The 19,592-nt window shown below is 39.0% G+C and overlaps 1 protein-coding gene across 2 annotated transcripts in view; it reads right to left on the bottom strand.

Annotated features, from left to right (window-relative positions):
- Positions 1-19,592, bottom strand: part of IARS2 (isoleucyl-tRNA synthetase 2, mitochondrial) — a 38,738-nt gene that overhangs the window by 9,184 nt on the left and 9,962 nt on the right. The window contains exons 1-14 of one of the 2 annotated variants that reach the window (XM_080408544.1): positions 19,195-19,452; positions 18,549-18,671; positions 17,385-17,541; positions 16,250-16,398; positions 16,113-16,162; positions 15,905-16,014; positions 15,729-15,819; positions 15,233-15,348; positions 13,475-13,644; positions 12,510-12,600; positions 12,149-12,300; positions 10,992-11,152; positions 3,379-3,481; positions 2,652-2,745 (exon numbers count right to left, since the gene is read on the bottom strand). In XM_080408544.1, the coding sequence (XP_080264670.1) occupies positions 2,652-2,745; positions 3,379-3,481; positions 10,992-11,152; positions 12,149-12,300; positions 12,510-12,600; positions 13,475-13,644; positions 15,233-15,348; positions 15,729-15,819; positions 15,905-16,014; positions 16,113-16,162; positions 16,250-16,398; positions 17,385-17,541; positions 18,549-18,671; positions 19,195-19,449 (1,822 nt within the window). In that variant the 5' untranslated portion in view covers positions 19,450-19,452. Of the gene's footprint in view, positions 1-2,651; positions 2,746-3,378; positions 3,482-10,991; positions 11,153-12,148; positions 12,301-12,509; positions 12,601-13,474; positions 13,645-15,232; positions 15,349-15,728; positions 15,820-15,904; positions 16,015-16,112; positions 16,163-16,249; positions 16,399-17,384; positions 17,542-18,548; positions 18,672-19,194; positions 19,453-19,592 lie in introns of those variants that run through there. The other variant, XM_080408545.1, reaches the window with a different exon arrangement.

Genomic DNA, 19,592 nt, shown 5'->3' with positions numbered 1-19,592 from the left:
GCACTAAACAAGCAAACAGAATTCCCAGAAAACTTCAGTAACAGTGAGTTTTTCAGAGCACATTGCACTTGTGGATCTGCTCTCAATGGTGCGAGTGGGGTAGGTATTTATTTTATTTTACACGTAATCTAGTTATAACTGTACACTTTTGGGTTTGTGACTGCGGTTGCTAAATTTTAGATCTTAGTGTGTAAGTTGCACTCTCCTACCTGCCACCCTGATGATGCAGAACGGTTTGGTTAATTTCCCATTTAGCTAGAAGTGGTACCTTGGACAGACCTAGGCTGGAAAAAGGAAGCCAACCATAACTTAATGGAAAAAGAACAACTTTTAAGTCATTTCCATTAGAACTATCCCCCGCCTCTGGTAGGAAATGCACCAGGGAAAGCGTTACAAATACAACTGTATCCACACAATCTAGGATTTAGGTCACTGAGCTTGCTGTCACTGGGCAATTCCTTTAACCTGTTCAAAACACTCATATGGCAGAATTTCCCTCTCTCCTTCCTCCTCCTTGTGTCCTTCCCAACCTGCCATATTTTTTGGAAGCAATCTGTGCAGCCATCAGCTAAGGGGGTGAATTTTGTAACTGCTGCATCTTATTTAGCAAGCTTGGGCACAGCTTGCTAAAGTCCAGTGAGAGCTCAGGCCTAAGCTCCCCAAGGTGCAGAGACACTGGAGAGAACAACTTATTTTTGCGAGAGTGGAACCGGCAGGGAAATCTGCAACACCTTTTATACCTGCTGGTTACTAACAGACAGATCATTAATTTATAATTTTCCATAGCTCGAGTTCACGGTAGAGAGAAACAATTGAACATTATTCTCAGTTTTAGCCATCTATTCTACTCTCCAGTTGCCCTGGGCTTAACTCACACGCTGTGAAATAGCCACCGCCGTGCACGACACTGTCATCAGAAGGCAAGCAAGAACCGCTGCTGTTACCGCTGATCTCCTGCCACAAACCCACCAGGCAGCAGTTTACAGGGAGCATGCCAGCTTCCATATGCCTCTGTGCTTTCATGAGTTTGAGCCATGGGAAGTTCTTCCTGGTATGACATCCTTTAAGCAATTTTGGATTTGTGTATTTCATCCGTTTTCCCCCCAAAAGTACTTGGGAAAAGAATCCCATCAGTCTGTCTGTAAGCCTTGCCAATTATTTTTAAAGAAGCAGGAAGAAGTTCTGCAAAAAGTTTGAAAAGCTGGAGCACATTGGGAAATATAAACCTACTAATTCAACAACTTCTCTTGCAAAGTGCATTTTTTCAATAAAAGATAAATTTAAAAAGTCATTTCATATGAATCACTGAGACTGTACTTCCACTTCTGGCAGTGGCTGGGAGCCTCAATTACATCGGAAAAAAGGTAATGCAACTTCCGTGCCACTTCTGAAGATAAAGGGGCTTGCGAGGTCACACTGTTAGTCCTTCCCCCAGCTTTTGAACCGGTGAGGCCACTCCAGTCACGTCAGACAGCAACAGCAGGCGCCTTACACACACCAAGTTCCAGCAAGTTTCATGAAAATAGCTGACTAGGTAAAGAGGAACTTTTAATGGTTCCATGAAAGAAGAAGTCTGTACTGTGAAAGACCCAACGTTTATTAGACATTACAGAATCCATACGGGAGCCTTACATAAATGAACAGTGAATCAAGAGTATAGATTCTGCTGTTCCTTACAAAACAGGATGCCTTTCTCTACACAGGATTAGAGGTAGTTTTCGCGTACTGAAGTGTTAAGCCCTTAAAGCATGCAAATATGTAACTGTGCATAAAATACCACTACTTTGTTTTACCTTTCAAAACCAAACCAGGAACATTTTGAAAAGTTTGAACCTTAATATATGTAAAATATATTTAAAAATACATGTTTGCTGATGGTACTGTTGCCTGAACACGTTGCTAAGAAATAAAACCTCTGGTAGTAACGTGTTTTATAATTCAACAAGATTGTTATCATGCAATTGTGTACTGAGGGATTAAAGTCCAACAGACTTGATGTAAGGGACCAGACTCCTCCTTTAGAAAGGACTCCCAACTTCAGACTATCCTCCAGGCAACCAGTGTATATTTCACATATTTTTATATATCTGCTGAGTAGAAACTACTGGCAGTAGGATCTTTATATAGCATATAGCAAGCATAAATATTTTAAGCCACAATATACTGCTTTAGTTACTGAAAGTAATGAGAAGTGAAAAAAGTACACCTATGCTGTTATAATTATAAAACTCACTTAGATTCAGCAGATGACCTCAGTTTTGTTCTGCTTCAAATAGCACGCACAAGCAAAAAGTGAAATTTGTTAACTGAAAATAATTTAAGAGTTACTAGCTAGCAGCAAAGTACCTTGGCCATTTGTGTCACGAAACTTAAAACAAACATGTTCTGATTAGAAGATATATGGTATACCACATGGCAGAATCAGTCAGAACAGAATATTAGAAAAATCTCAACCTCAACTATGCTGAAAATGCATTTGCCAACATTTAGTCCTTATCTTTACAAGCAAGAGCAGCTATACCAGAAGCCGTAACAGGTTTGCTGTTGGCACAACCTAGTTCAGTTTTGCTGATACCAACACCATCGTGCAAAACAATTATATTTTGTTTTCCAAGTATTTTAAAAGAGAGATCAACATATTAATTCTGTACCTTCCAAAACATGAGCCCAGGAAGTTCCACTGTCAAACCAGATGTCTAGGACATCCTGTCCCTTGACGTAATCCAAAACATCATGACCACCAGCCTACAGGAGAACAATTATTAAATAACGCAAACAGAATACTCTGTAATGCTTGTCAAAACTAGAAATGAAGTAGATTTGGTTTTTGGACCAGTTTTGTACGGGCTCTGCTACCAACTTTGTGAGTGATCCAGATTATTTTGTGTTAATTTTTCACAACAGTTTTCAGATAATTACTGATGAAAACCCAAAACAGAACAAGGAAAAATTACCAAAAAAATGGAGATGGCAGAGTAACACTACAGTTTGTGTGCTAGCTTAAGAACACAATTGTTAAAGGAACAATAAAAAGTTAGGAAAAACTAAATAAAATTTCTAATCTATTTTAATGATATTTAAACAGTTGATATATATTTGGCCTCATAATTTGGTTTATTAGGATGCCACTTTCCTCCTGAACTAAAAGGAGGAGGATGGAGCTCTCTGCCTGTGAGAAAATCTGATTGTGTGTATTTTGCCACGCTCAGATTTCACTTGCTGAATAGTCTTTTCACAGGACACCTTCTTATGAAGGTACAAGATTCAGAAGGATCATGGGAGCAGATGAAAGTTTTATATTATTCCCCATCGCTGAACTGTCTTGAGCACCTTCTGTATTTGAAATTACCTTCAATTCAATTAGTGTCACAAAATTACCTTTGCTACAGCTTCTTTTGATAGTAGTTGTTCGATAGGGAGGGTCCACCATGCATCTGTTCCTTGCTGCTCCACTATTTTGATGACATCTGTGATAGTGTCACTGGGTTAGAAGGAAAAAAGACATTTATGAACTGATGAGTTAATCATACCTTTCTACAAGTATCCCTGATCCAAAGTGGTGAGATATACTAATACAGAGATCAAGCTATTTAAACCTGTGATTTTCCAGCCTCTAATCCAGACATGACTCCACAGAGCTTTCTGCCTGTATTAAGACTTCCTACTTTGGTCTTTCCAAGATGGGTAAGGTTGTGCAAAAACTGGACATATAGAAACCCGCATGTATCCAACACAGCTTTTTTCTGCAAAAACTCAGGAACTGGGCACTCAGAAAAGATGCCAGCAGCTTAAAACCTAAAATCTACTGCACTTGCTATTTCTTGACCTTGAATTTAAAGAAACTAAACAACTACTGCCCTCCCTAAATATTTGCTCTCTTTGACAACAGGCTTCTTTTCTCCACTGGGTAGAGACTTTGAGAACTCACGTGGAAATGCAGTTAGTAAACGGCAGCATTTTGAGTAACAGGCATATACATTAGACTTCTCGTTGCCTGGATTCCCCCTTTTTAGCAATTTATTTTTTAAATGGCAAGAAACACATATATAAATATATTAATTCCAATAATGTGGGAAACTGAAACTTATGTGCCCAGTAGAGGAATGATCATTCAACATGCAGTCTGAAGGCAATATACGAGTTCATATGGTATAGTGCCAGCCAGGACAAAGGTACTGAAATAAACAGTTACTACAGAAATAAGAAAAACACCCCCCCAAAAAAACTAAGTGCTTTTTCTGATGTGAAGAGATAATGCAACCACAAGGCATGCAGTTCTGTGCACTATTTATGACAAATTCAATCATGGTCCCCAGTAGGTAAGGCTATGGGGAATTGATTTTTTTCTCTCATTTAATGCCAAGCCTAGACATAAATCAAGATAGCTTAAAAACCGAAACAAACCCCACAAGTCTGACTCACAGAGCACTGACTAAAGAGGTGATTTTTAAGGCATCTGCTGTATTTAAGGAGTACAGCAGATCATCGTGAACTGCCAACTTCAAACTAAAACCACTACGTTACCCAAGCCACCAGAGATTTGTTTTTAACTTGAGAAATGAAGACTTAACTAATTAACTAACTTCTTGATACGGTATTGCAAAAGGGGAAAAAGTAAAACAGCGATCTAACATATTTTTCTTGAAACCACAAAAGGCAGATGCTCTAACTTCTTTAGTATCATCACTGAGTTTTGCATCTGGACTTCAGCACAGTATTTTTTCTGCGCTGCTAGTAAGTTGAGCTACATCACTACAACATTTAGCGGACTCTTACACACAGAGCTGAAGCATAAAACTCCACATACTCCAAGAAGATGAAGAACAAATTATTATTTAATTGCATGGCATGAGGTGCAACAGCAAAAATACATGCAGTTTTGCTTGTCATTGTAGGAATAACATTGCAATGATAGACCAACAGTTTTGGATTACTCAATCAATCACAAATTAATCAATTTACTTTTCAAAGTAAATTCCTGTAGAACACGCCAGAATGTTTTCTGGAGAGAAAACCCACTAACCAATAACACTCACAAAGCGACAGCCAGCCAGCACACCCCCACCATTCTGACCCTTTCAGATGAGAACGGGTATCGTTCACCTTCTAGTTTAATTATGATAGGACACAATTTATGGCTTTTTAATATATCTGCAAACATTTATCTTGGTAAAACAACATTTAGGAGCCCTGGTTCTGAATGGTATCTTTTCCTTTCAGAAATATTTGTACAGAGGCCTATTTGCCTGTATTTCCAGCTGTGAAATGTTACTTCTCCAAGAGAAAAGCAAACAACAACTCCAGTCCTGATAGATAACTGCTGAATAACCCTTACGCCTTGCCTCCCTCAGGCTAAACCTTCAAACTCAGAAAGCTGCCAGGAAAAAAAAAATCCAACAGGCCAAGAAGAAGTGTGTTTGTGCCAGTCAGACTCAACTATTCCACGGAATTTGTCTCTCTTGCACGTTCAGAACCTTCCACTGAAGAGGCTGGCTTTACACCCAGACCTTCAATGATGACCCAGACTATAGCACCTGGGAACATTTTAGAAAAAGCAATGCAAAACATCATTTTTCACTCCTTGCCAACAGAAGGCTCCATCCTTGATTCTTCTCAAATACACTATCAGTGTATTTTTAAAGACAATTATGGATAACTAGTTGTCTTCAAGTGAGTATTTCAAGGGCTCTCTCCACAGTTCAATGTCTTCCTGTTACTGGCCAAGTCTTACCCATGAAAGTCACCAGCAGAAGACAGGGTAGCTAAATTAAATAGAGGAGTATTTACCCTCAGATGTGCTTATTACTACATCAGATGTTACTGCATGTTGAGTGATTCATGGAAGAAGTTACTCAGTGCTCAGGGCTCTGCCATCAAATTAGAGCCAGAAAATTTTTCTAATCAAGAATCACACCCACAACTAGTAGAGAAAAAGCTACCAGCATGCCCTACAAAGCAAGTAGAAAACATAAACGGGAACTAAAGTTGTCATCCACATAACTTTTCCATATTGCAAATACATTTCAGTAGAGGGACATAAACTCTAGTGATGAATTCATTTTCAACCCATATATTTTTCAAGCATTCAACAGGTATTTGATGATATCAGCATTAGTAGGGATTTTTAAGAGGTGACAAATCCAGCTACAGACCAGAACTAACAGCTACCTTGGACACATGTAGGAGTATACTCTTAACAACGTTTTCCAGCAACTGTCTGGATTCAGTTTGATTGCAGCAGAAATCTCAGTTTGTCAGATATTCTATGCTTGAAGTAAACGAGATACAGCCTGAAGGGCCAGACCTATCACACAAATATTTGGAGAAATTAACAACGGGGATGGAACCTGAAACATCTTGTTAGTGCAAACTGTATTACCTGCAGCGAAGATGAACTGTTCTCCTTTCCACTGGAGATGGGGAGAGGGAGAAGGAGGAAATAAAAACTTGCTATCAGTCTCCCTTGGGAAACCATCATAAAACGACTGCCTTCATTTACAGTAAGTATTGCCAACGCCACACAAGAGTTGTCTACCATTGCAGATACACCGTTACTACAAAACCTACTACGGACTAACCTTTTAGCCAGCGTTATGCAATGCAAAGGCTTACATTATTTTGAAGACACATTTTCATGACACATGAACTAATAGATACGATTATGCTACAAGCTGAAAAGGTCAGATTTGTGTTATCAATCACTCAGAAGAAATAAGGAGTCAGTGACTGTGAAGTCAACGTTGTGTTGAACAATATTCTCAAAATTCTATCATAGTTTGAAATCAAGTGGGGAAAAAATTTTTAGCCATCTAAGGGGTTATTATTATTATTTTATTCAGTTTCCCTACAGACTAAGATTAACAGGCAAGTGTTTTATAAGAGGAGACAGTTAAGACCAAAGATTTCCAGGATACCATTTCAACAAATACTTTGTCGTCCTGTAGTTTGAAAACCCCAAGACAAACAAAAAAACTTCCCCTCGCCCCGTTCCTCTAACCTTTTCCTAGGATCCTTGCGATTAACTATTACCACAAGAGAGAGAAAAGCCTGCATCTGTATTGTAAGGAGGAAGATTTTTGCCAAGTAACTTTATGTAAGGTACAAGTGAAAACCACCTTTCTCAAATAGCTACTCATCACTTTATAATCTGCAAGCTTCAACGTGAGCATGATAATTCACCGACTTAGCAATAAACACCATTGTAAAACTTTGCCCTGTATTCATACACTATCTAGAAGAACTTGCATTACGTGTCACTCGCTACGTTTTAACACTGACACCCCTACGGCAATTCACGCTACCACGACACCAGCCAATCACTCTGAAGTCTGATATTGATTATGCTGAACACTTATTTAATGTGTTAACAGAAATTAGGCAGCACTAAGATCTAGTCCGGAGGAGAAGAATACAGTGCCTGATGTTCTCTCGACCTCTTTTCGAACAACAGGGAAGTGGGCAAGTCACCTTCTTTTTTATGTGACTGTCGATAGTGCAGCAGTAAGTATTTCTGTTACGGTAAGTTCCTATTGCTTGCAAGTCACTGAAATGTCTTAATATTTTAAAAAAACATATTAGAGCACAGGGTAGATTTAGTTCAAAAAGTTTGGGGTTTTCTTTGTCAGAAATTGAAGTTACTTGTTAATCAAAGTCACAGAGAAGAGGACAAAAGTTCTCAGGCATTACAATAACCTTAGCAAAAGTACTCGTTATCACCAATATCTGAACCGCGAATTTGTAAAGAAGTTATTGCATGAGTTATTTAAGTCAAATTAAAGTATGTATCTCACATTTATTACTTGGTCTGAGCTACTACTGGAAATACAAATCTCTCATTTTACTTCTGGAGCTCTTTCTCTCTTCCACAACTTAAGGAATTTAAATATTCTCTTTAAATCTCTTAAATTTTGAAAGCTGACAAACAGTATCAGTGTTTATTTGTGCATGTTTTCTATTTAAAGTCTGTTTTTCTCCAGTTCTGCAGAAAAATCGCACAGAGTCTTACCTCTGTTTTCTTAATGAAAATGGCAATAATGAAAAAACATTCTCTCCTCTCTCTCTCATGCAGGGTTTTCTTATTTTATATTTTTTTAATTCCTGATTGCAATATAATGTGATATACTCTGCATAAAGAATTTAATCATCAGTAGCATATTACATTTATAACTATGACCAACAGTGTCATACAATCAAATGTCTTTTAGGGCTATGGGGGCCACAACAGCAAACAGGAAGACTGACGGAGACCTTGCACCAAACTTGTTGCACACAAGATTACAATCTAGCTCTTCGCTTTCACGTTAGAAAGACAGGATTGATGATGCAGAAAAAATACTCCATTAGAGACGAGCAGTTGCATCTTGAAAGAGAAGCCTTCTGCAACCTTTCACATGACAAATACAGGGGAAACTCACAGAGGGAAACACAGCAGTTTATTTTAGGGATTTATTTTTCTTCTTAAAAATATTTTTACAGGTGAGACAAACAGGATCACTAAAGACCAACCATTGGTGCTCTCATATGTAACAGCAACTCCATGTGGACTACACTGACTTCCAGTGGAGATGCTGTTACTTTTGATAGCCACTCAAAAACTCCAGACGGCTGCTACTGGAAGCACATTTATCCGGCATTCAAGATAAGAAAACAGCTTTTGTTTAGAAATGTAAGTTCTTTACTGTTGTTTTAATGCTATTAATTATTCACACAATCTGAATATGTAACTTCTTCAGCGTTAGAAGTAAGTCAGCAACCCACTGCGATAAGATTTTCAGCTATCACAAATTTCAGCTATCACAAAATGATAATGCAAACAATAACAAAACACTTCGGCTTAGCTGTTTATTTCAGTAAGAACTGGTGTCCAGGAAAATGACCTATGAATTGACAGACTGCTTTCTAAATTTGCCTGTCATTTCTATAGGCCAATATTCTGTGCACTTTTCCTACTCTGGTTACTGAAGCCTGCTAAGCTAACTTTAAATATTTATAAATGAGTGGTTTACATTTTTCTTTGAAAATTGCACCTCTACTGTACAATGTTAGAAGTAAAGAGTACCGACTACAAATAAGCATCAAAAGCTGTCAGTCAAATGAAATAAATCTACTTTTCAAGCATATTGGACAGGTCTCTTTTTTCACCCACGCCAAGTGTCTCTCTTTTCCCCCCAGATCATTCCTAACCAAACATGCCATACTGCCTCTTTGTTCCTTCACCTGCCCCCGTGACTGCTAGGGCAACACCTACACACAAAGTTCGAGTTGTTAAACTGTTGCAGTTTATCACACTAAAATGCCCTGATTGCCACATAAGGTACAACCCCAGCAATAATCTCACACAACTCAAGCACTTACAAAAGACATGCTTTTTAATACAGCTCACTGGCTTTCAAGGTAATTTCACTACAACCTAAAGGAATTTGCATGCAGCCCTCCTTTCCAACGCTTTTTCTGTACCAACTGGGTCAGCTCCTCGATGTTCTGAAGGAGCTATTGCTTCATGGTGCCTTTCACATTTAACTACCAACTGCTGAACTGTTTTTCACTACACTCTTATTTTGCTGCTAAACCACATATTTACCAATCTTAAGCAAGCACAAGTAATACAGTCAAGCCTACTCTTTAGATAAGCCTAGAACAAGTATTCCCCAGAAACTGTCTATTTTTTATGTGAACACACACTTACTTTTTAATACAGTAACAATTTTTGCCGTAAAATGATTTTACACCCCACAGAGCCTCCATCCATTTATTTCCTGATGTGTGTCAGCATTATTCAGGTACTATAAACGACTACAGTTATTGTGCTTTTTTCTCACAGGTATTGCCTGCTGCAAGAGAGTCAAAGTACGTATCTGTGCACCTACACACCCAGTCGTACTAGGTGAAGCTAAGGGCTAACTGCTTAAAGTCCATTCCCTGCTCCCCACACCCTAAGCCTCACCTACTACTATGCTTCTGCGCTCAGCCCAGTGGCTGGAAAACGTGCTGGACTCTCTGAGGTGTGTTTATTCAACCCCAGAGTAAAAGCAGTTCTGCAACACTACAGTTCATCTCCAGCTATGCAATCTTATCATCCATAATGAATCTGCACAAATGATTGTAAGGTTAAAGGTGTGTAAAATGGAATTACACTAGCTTCTCTCAAGACAGAAAACAATTATGGAAATAAACAATTAATGTGGAACTCCACAATACTATTTCTATAAAATCATTCCTTAGAGGATATTCACAACTCAAAACATCTGTTCCCCTATTACTCCTTAAAATGACAGAATAGCATCGTATTTGGTTGAGTTTTCTTGTTTTAAAGCATAGCTTGGATTTTCTCAGCATTGCATTGTCTGGAATTCCTGAAATGCATTGTTTGCAATATCTGGATACTATTAACCAAAAAGATGGCAGAATAAGGCCAGCATCTGAAGCTTTAGACGTACCAAATCATATAGCTAAAGGCCAGTCACTCACATTTATCGAGGCTCTAATTTTATTCTGAAACGAGGTGCAGTTATTTATTCTGCAACCGATTTGGTTATTCCACTTCAGATATCTCATTGTCCCTATTCAATTGCCAAAACCTATTTTAACAAAATATCTGTATTGTTCAATTGACATTGCTACAATTACAGTTGCATTCTATTCTAACTACAACCTGCATCTTACTTCTTGCTTAAATAGAAAGGCCAGTGATAACTGCCAGCTCACTTAACTTGAAGATGAGGGGTGAAAGCAGCAATTACTATCAAGGGGACTTTTCAGGTAACTTAAATATCTAAGTAAATTGACTCCTATTGCTTACGTACAAGTCACCTTCAGCAATGAGTTTTCGCTTGTTCTAATTTATAGCTGAATTAGTTCTGTGGATAAACAGCTACAAGTAAAAGTACATATTTGTACTTAAAGAGTTAGAAGTCTTATAATATTGTGGTACTGCAGCACAACAAACAGTGCACATTCTTTCGTTTTTCAGTACAAAAAAGCTAGACAAATACCTGTTTATCAAGCATTCTCCTGTGTTCTTCTGATAAAAAACAGGAATTGGGACACCCCAACATCTTTGCCGTGATATACACCAAAATGTCCTTCTGTCCAGCATTTCGAGCATTCTGTTCACTGCAGACGTAGGAATAACTTTCACTTTTTTCAGCACTTCCTATAAAGTAGATAGTGAATTGTTGAACATGCTTCAGCATTCAGACACACAGTGTCTGTGCTACCAGTAAAAAAAGGTATGGGTCTACACTTGCACTCCCAGTACTGAATAACATGTTCTTGGGCAACTGTCACATTTACTCTGTTTACTTCACTGCATCTTGCTCTTCAATAACACACTTTGAGCGCTGTATACACTGTACCTTTCCCCACAGAGCAACCAACACCTTTTTGCCAGCTCCGATTCTCTAGCAGACACACCCCGAGGCAAGTTAGAAACGGCACTAGTGTCTCTAGCTGAAGATTAATAGCTCAATGTGCCTTGTGCTCTTGTCTGCTTTGAAACCCCACCTTGATATATAGTGCCTGTATTACGGAGTCTGGGGTACCACTCACTGCCAACCCTGACGAGTAACACCGTATTTTCCTTCATTCTAGATACAGATGAATACAGAATAAACACCTCATGCCCTAATTAGAATGAAATCATCGTTACCCAAGACAGCCTAAGGTGCTGGTCTGAGTTTTCTGTGTGAATGTACATTATTTCAAAGAGCACTGTATATTAAAAAAAAAATGTTTTACAGTTATTTAAAACAGGACCGTGGCAAAATTAACAGAGGAGCAAACAAAAATGTCTGACAATGCAAGGCTACCATAACAAAGGCAATTTTCATTGTAATAAAATCGTGTCTTCTGATATAATTACTTGAAACTTATTTTTTAATTTATTTTTTTGGGAAAAGCTCTAAGAAACTTATACATCTCCTGTAAATACACTGAACAAATCTATCAGTCAGTGCATTTGTTCTGCATTATATCATTATTTAAAAAAAATAACATCCACCACTTCCACAAATGATTAACGCTTCTCAACTACCGTTTCTAAACCCTAGAGAATAACATATTCTGGAGTGAGCTATAGCACAGTTGCTTTGCTGATTCTAAATGGCATCAGCTGTCTTTAAATGTCTCTTAACAAAGCAAAATTATATACCTGTGCTGTAGCCTTGACACTTGCTGTGTTTACAAACCACTGTTTGCTGGCACGAATAATCATTGGTTTTTTAGTCCTCCAGTCATATGGGTAACTGTGCACATATTTCTCTTCTTTTAACAAACTCCCAGCTGCCTGAAGCATCTGAATGACTAAGAGAAAACATAAGGCAGGATTAAAATCCAATTTGAACATACTGCTACTGTTGACCTCAATTCATTCCTATAAATGATCAACACATCATAAGAAGTGGTTGTGCCTCATCCATATTCAAAATGGGTTCAGTTTATACAAACCCTCAAAATATAACTGCAGGAATGTAACTGATAAAGTAACAAATAGCTCAGCATCAAATACTCACCAGCTTCATTCCCTTCTTCAAGGACATTCTTGTTTTGAAGTTCAGGACCTGCAGCTTCCGTAAAAAACCCACCTTCATCTACAAGGCAATCCTAAAAATAAATACGTTAATCATGTCAATAAAACACCATGTGGCAATTGATCACCTTTTTTGTGTTCAAAAATGAGTTAAGTACTCTGCTGAGTAACTACTTTTTTGATGAATACCAAAGTATGTTATATCTAAGTACACTTCAGATTTAGTGAATTGCAATTCAGTAATCTACCAAGCAAGTGAATTTTACGTATCAGAAGAAGGGAGCACCATTACATTTGCAGATATACCACAACTGCCTTACATCAAGTCACTGGTTAGTATTTAAACGGCTTCTCAAATTAACAGTGAAAACCAAATCAAACAAACAAACCCCCTCAAAAAAAATTCTACCCCCAAAAAACCCCAACCAGAAATAGAGTATAATCAGGTTTTAGATCAAGCTTAACCTCTTTAAAAAGGTAAAAGATAAAAGATGCATCTTCGCTTCCATCGAACCCAAACTGGTCGTGCATAACTGAACTGTATTTAAAACAAACTTTGCTGAAGAAGACTAGTAATAATGACCTACATAACTGGTGATTTACTGGTCTGCAAGACGCAGCTTTAAAAACAAATTCTGAGTCTGAGAGCCAGTATCTGAGAACTGTTGTCTGTACTAGCCTTTAAAAAACAAAAACAGAGAGAGAAGAGAAATCTGATTCTGTTCTACCACTTCCCTGTAAACTTTCATTAGCAGATGGATGAAATATGTCCTTTCATTTTGATGCAGACTTTTCTAAGGTTAGTCCTGCATTCCTGCAGACCATTAGTAATACTCATGTGAACGCTTCACAACCTTTTCAAGTTTTATGCACTAATTACAACAATCGCTTTAAGAGCACATGATCAAACAGTTGCAGGAAATCAAGGGCAACAGCTTAAAAAAGTACCGTTGGTAGCTGATGGTGGGAGGCTACGCTGTAGTCTTCCATACCATGAGCCGGGGCTGTGTGAACTAATCCTGTTCCTTTTGCCATTGTCACGTGATTCGCAGGTAACAGAGGGGAGACTCTGCCAGGAATTGTGGGATGAGCACAAGAACCATCTACCAGATCTGCACCTGGGGGTGGAAAAAAAAAAAGCCAAAAAAACCCCACAATTCATGCATTCTGCTTTTTTTATCAGAGAGCAGAAATGGAACAATTGCTCAGCAAGTGCACGCACAGGATACTATTCAGATGTACTACTACTATATTTTGTTTGTGGGTCCCTGTCCAAATGCTTTCAAATTCTCTGCATTGTCATCTTGCACAGTTTTTCTTCATTTGAAGTAAAAGCTTTTCTTCTACCTTAGACAATGGTATTCCATATACAGACACTTCACATACACCCATTCCTTGGGGACCACTACCTCAGTGTTCTGGAAACAGATCACAATAATGATTTAGAGGGCTAAAACCCTTGAATGTGGGATCTGTTTCTAGTTCTGCCACTAAGTACTGATATTATCATGAACAATTGATTTAAATCCTTTAAATTACATGCAAATAAAGAGAGTACAGCACAAATGAAGCTGGCGATGATTTAGGGTTAAAAAAAAAAAACACACCACTGAAGAAATCTTAGTAGTAAAGACATCGTCTTCACTGAATGCTTTCTTCCTAGAAGGAAGATGTTTAGGAACTGCTGTCAGCCAGTCAGGTACACAAATACAGAAAGGTAACAAATACAACTAATTACTGAATATATGGGAAAAAAGTAAAAGAAATTTAATATTAGAACTTCCTCTTTTTCAAGAAGGTCCTACTGTTGTACGTTATCTGAAAATCATGTGATTCAAGAAGGTGGAACCTGTGAGAAGAACACCTCCAAGGTAATTTTGTCATTAGGTAAAGCCAGGATTATTAAGCAGAGAAACAGAAATTTTTTTCCCTCTGACAAAGAAGGCATTGAAAGACATGAAAACAACCTAAAAAGACAAAATAATAGAAACAGACTTCTCACCTCCTTTAGATATGCATATTTCCAGCACTGAATCACTGATAAAGGCAAATGAATGAAGTTCACAAACAACACATCAAATACCAATTCATGACACTGGTTCAGAAGTCTGTCTATTAAGAAATATCACTATGCAGTTTGTCAGGATACAAACTTAACTGCTTTAGTTTGTCTGTACAGACAACAGTCACCTACGATACCTCAATAGTCTTCCTGGTTCTGGTGAAGGCTTGAGATACCCCTTAACAATGAAAACCTTGAAAAGTAACATAACATAACAACAACAGCCGATAGTGCTACCGATTCTGCTACACCAGGAAATGTCAATGGTTTTTGTAGAATTTGGCCATCAGGCAGTCAGCAAACATACTTGTAATTAGCCCTTTGTTCTCATCAGCCACGGATGAGAAAGACAAAATGCATTCAGTGTAATTAAATCTTGATACTGAACAGACTTCCACTCCATGCTTAAGTTTTCCAAGTGTGAATCCAGATTTTAAAAGGTACTTGGAAATCTGTGCTACAAAAATTTGAGCTACAATACACCAACAGTAAACCTGATAGAACAGTACTCCTCTTTGTATTACTTTAGTGAAATGTGTTCTCAAAACAAAACCAAACATAGTAAGACATCAAATCTGAAGCAGTTTTCAGACACGTACAAGCAGATTTCTAAGTAATTTAAGACTAACAACATCAAAACCTACCTTTACACGTTGACATAACCTCAAACTGCATGTCCAAAATGGCAGCCGTAGATTCAACTCTATCTGCAGCTAGAATGAAGTGTTCACCAGTAGTTGTACATTTCACAATTGAATATCTGCAATGAAAATATGTATTTGTGATACTAAGTAATTACGAGCACTATAAAGCTATGAATTGTTTAAATGCTCTCTAGAAGACACCAAAATATGTTTAAAGATCTACATGTCCAAATCACTCATAAACCTCGAAAGAATTTCAAGATAACATAAATCAGAAAGAACTAACTTAAAAAAAATAAACCCGAAACCAATAATTAATATATTAATAGAGATACAGAACAAAGCTTACGATTGTGTCACTTAAGAAGAAAAAAAACCCCAAACACAAAAAAGATGTCTTAAATAAAACGTAATGATAGTCCAGAACATTTTAACTTTGCTGATAAATATTGATAAGGACTGATGCAGATCACTGAACAAAGTTAAAGACACATACGCTGAATCTGGCATGTAACAAACTGCTTGATTGGCTGGCACAGTCCAAGGTTGCGTGGTCCAGACTAGTGCACTAGCAGGGGATGATCCATCTATAGATGTAAATTAGAAGTACATTACTTACAATTGTAACAAAAATAGAAATTATCAGTCTTAAAATCTAAACAGAAGCCATACCTATCACAGAAGTCAGCTTAGGCGGTGACTTTAAGAGGGGAAATTTCATATAGACAGAACGACTGACATGCTGCTCATTGTATTCAAGCTCTGCTTCAGCCAACGCTGTCCTGGGTAGATACCAAACAGAAGTTAGCACACTCGAACATGCAAAGCTGTTGATATTCTCGCTAAAATTTTGAAGACAAAACAGTAACTTGATTCTTACTTTGCTGAAGGGGACCAGAACACAGGTTTATAGTCCTGATAAATGAAACCCTGAAGAGGACAGGGAGGGAAAAACAAAGTTAGGAGAATCAAAACTCATGACAAATCAACACAAACTTCAAGGAAGGTTCAACATACCTTATCATACATTTTATAGAAGACTCTCAGTTGGTTTGCTTCATACTTTGGATCAAACGTACGGTAGCAGTTAGCCCAATCTGCCATTACGCCCCAACGAATGAAAGCGGATTTCTGCTTCTCAATTGCTCTTTCTGCAAATTCTCTGGCTGAAGGGAATAGTTCCATTAAGCACATGGTTTAGGTCACTAAGATCAATATAATACCATTTGAAATATGCTACTGACATTTTTTTACAAAAACCTGAGCTGAACTTATTTCAACTATGCACTAATTATGGATGTGTATTAAATAGATTATTATGGCTCAAAAAAATTATGCATTTCAGAGAAGCAGTTACATAAAGTGACTGCAAGAGTAAAAAGATCCAGCAGTGGCACTTTTTGACTAATACAGGGGCATAAAGCACAGATATCTCTAGAATAGAAACTTTCTTTTTAAGGAAGAGGGGAAAAAGTAAGTATTGAACATACGAAGAACAATTTCTCAAATAACATAAAATAAAAAAGTGAAAATTAACTACTACTGCTGATGCTGATCCAACCCTGTCAAAACAACATGCGTCTGAAAATAAGTTAGCCCATTTCATTGTTGCAATTTCAAGCTAAAGCAGTTTAAATTGCTCGCTACAAAACGCTTTGCAGCTTAATGTTGATGTCTTCCAATACATACGATATTTGAAACTATTTCTTCAAAACAGTTTCCATATAATGCAGACTAACTTCCTCTGAAAGGATCATCCCTATAGTTTTGTGGTATTGCTAAAAACACAGTGCACAAACACATTCCTACTTAAAACACTAAGCCAAGCTGTCCTGACGCTTTATTTTTACATGCATCTTTTTAGCTCCTAACCAAATTCAGTCTTTAAAAACCAAGAGGATGTCAATCTGATAAACATCAGTTTCATGCCACTACACAGTTAAGCAAAGCAGAAATCCAAATCCTCCGCCCTGCCTTTGTTTTTTAAAACCATTGTCAGTGCTATGTATGTTCATTACAGTAAAAAAAATCAAGCCCGTGTTGCATTATCTCCTTTCATAAGATTCATTGTACTCGATCTACAAAAGAGGAGTAGGATGTACACATACTTAGGCCTACTTTTTCTATAAAGCTATCGCGAACAGTAGTTTACCTTTCCGTCGAATTTCCATTGGTGAAAGATTTTCAGCTCCTTTGACTTCTGACAATGCCTTCAACTCAATTGGCAATCCATGACAATCCCATCCTGGCACGTAATGTACTTTATAACCTCTCATCATGTAGAAACGATTAGTGATGTCTTTCAAAATCTGAAAAGACACAAGAGTCTGTTATCACTTCAGCTCCCCCATGTGGAATAGCTTCATTATTAATTATGATCCAAGCAAATACAAAATGCTGCATGATTTGTTTATATTTGAGATTATGCACTTGTGATTTTTCTTGTGCATCATTTTGTACTTTGACAGAACCTCAGAGGACCTCTGATCAAAGGCATTCACATTCAGTATAACCGAAATCTATAGTTTATAAACTTGCAAGACTTAAAGTGAACAAATCCTACTCGTTCTCATTTTTAAAACGTTGACCTGGATCTACAGCGCTGGCCTAGTGCCTATTACTGCAGTCCAGGCTTTGGCACTAGTACTGCAAGAAGCTGTGGTCTAAAATGTGGTCACGCGTTTTAGTCTTTCCCACCTTGTAGAATATGTAATGCTGTCATTCTCAGGACTATCTAAACATGTCCAAATATATTTAAGAGTAATATTTTAAAGCTGAAATTTGTATTTTAAAAGTCATCAGCATTTAGTCACTGTGATTCCATTGAGAATACCCAGATAAAATAAAAATAAATGCAATAGAATAAATTTACAAAATACTCAAAGGAAAAAAGAATAGCAAGGCACAGCTCAAACATGCATTGCAGTAACATTATATATACACACATAGAAATATACATTCACCTATGTGTATGTGTGACACATTCAAAACACAAATAATCTGAGCATTTAATATTGCTTGGGAACGAATCACAGGCTGGACTTTCTCTAAACAGACACTCTCTTTTTGCGGAAACATTCTGCCTCATAAATTAACACTCAGCATACAGGTACCACATACTGGTATATGGTGTTTATGTCAAAGCATGGTATCTACACAGCCACAGTATTTGCTTTTTAAAAGCACCATCTACCAAAATACCGAATGCTTTAAAGTGTTCTTGGTTTAAGTGGGAATAGAGAACACACAGCACATTATAGGAAGTGTTTACTACTTCAAAACTACTAGTAAAGAGTATGAACAAGCAAACATTTACTTTATTTAATGCATGGCCAACATGAGGGTCTCCATTGGCATAAGGCGGTCCGTCATGCAGACAAAATTCCTGCTTTGTTTTCCTTTGCCTTTGCCACGAATACAGTTCCGAAAAACCGCATTTCTGTAGAGACAACAAGCAAACACCTAAATCATCACAGGTCTTTACGCTTCCAAAAAGCTGCCTTTTGGCTAGATGATAGAATACGTAATAAAAGCAAACAAAGAAATTAACACCCACGGAGCATTAACTTTTCTAAGTCTGTAAGAGGAGATGTTAGTAGTTTAAAGACATCAAAATGCCCGAGACAGGTATAATACTAAACCGTAACATCATTGTTCTGGCTCTCCACTGTCACAAGGGTCGTTCCTGCTTCTCCAAACGAAACCATAACAAACCTGCGAGTGCCCAGACCATCGGTAAGTAGCCGGAGACCCCGAGCTCCAGCTTTCTCCAGCGGCCAGCTCCAGAGGGCCTGGCCAGGCGCCCGCGGAAGCCCAGCCCCACCGGGGCGGCTGAGGCCGCAAGCGGGGCCCTGGCCCGCCACCCCGCGCTCCCTCCCGGGCCAGGCCCCACCGCACCGGCCAGGGCAGACCCCGCCCGTCCGGGGCCACGCACCCCGCGGCGAGCAGGCCCCGGCCGCTACCTGCTGCGTCTCCAGCTCGGCCTCGGGCTGCAGCCGCCCCGGCAGCTGCGCGGGGAAGCGGCTGTGCGGCAGCAGGACGGTGTCCCGGTACCGCGAGTCCTGCCGGTTCTCCTCCAGGGGCTGCCGGCTCTCGGCCTCCGAGGCGACGGGGCGCGCCCAGCCCCAGGCGGCCCCCGGCCGTGCCCGCAGCCCGACCCGCGCCCGGGCCCGGGCCCCGGCCCAGGCCAGCGGCGGCGCCCGCCAGGCCCGAAACATCCTCTCGGGCCCCGTGCGACGCGCGCGGGGAACACTTCCGCCTGCGCTACGGCGAGCGGGAGGGGCCGCCCCCCGCACAGCGCGCTCCTCTCCCCGCCGCGGGGCCGAGCCAGAGGGCGGCTGTGCGGCGCTACCGGCCGGCA

The sequence above is a fragment of the Falco punctatus genome (genome assembly GCF_963210335.1).
Source record: "Falco punctatus genome assembly, chromosome: 12".
NCBI classification, from domain to species: Eukaryota; Metazoa; Chordata; class Aves; order Falconiformes; family Falconidae; genus Falco; species Falco punctatus.
Note: the sequence above shows the minus strand (reverse complement) of the source record. Positions and strands in the feature narration are given on the sequence as shown.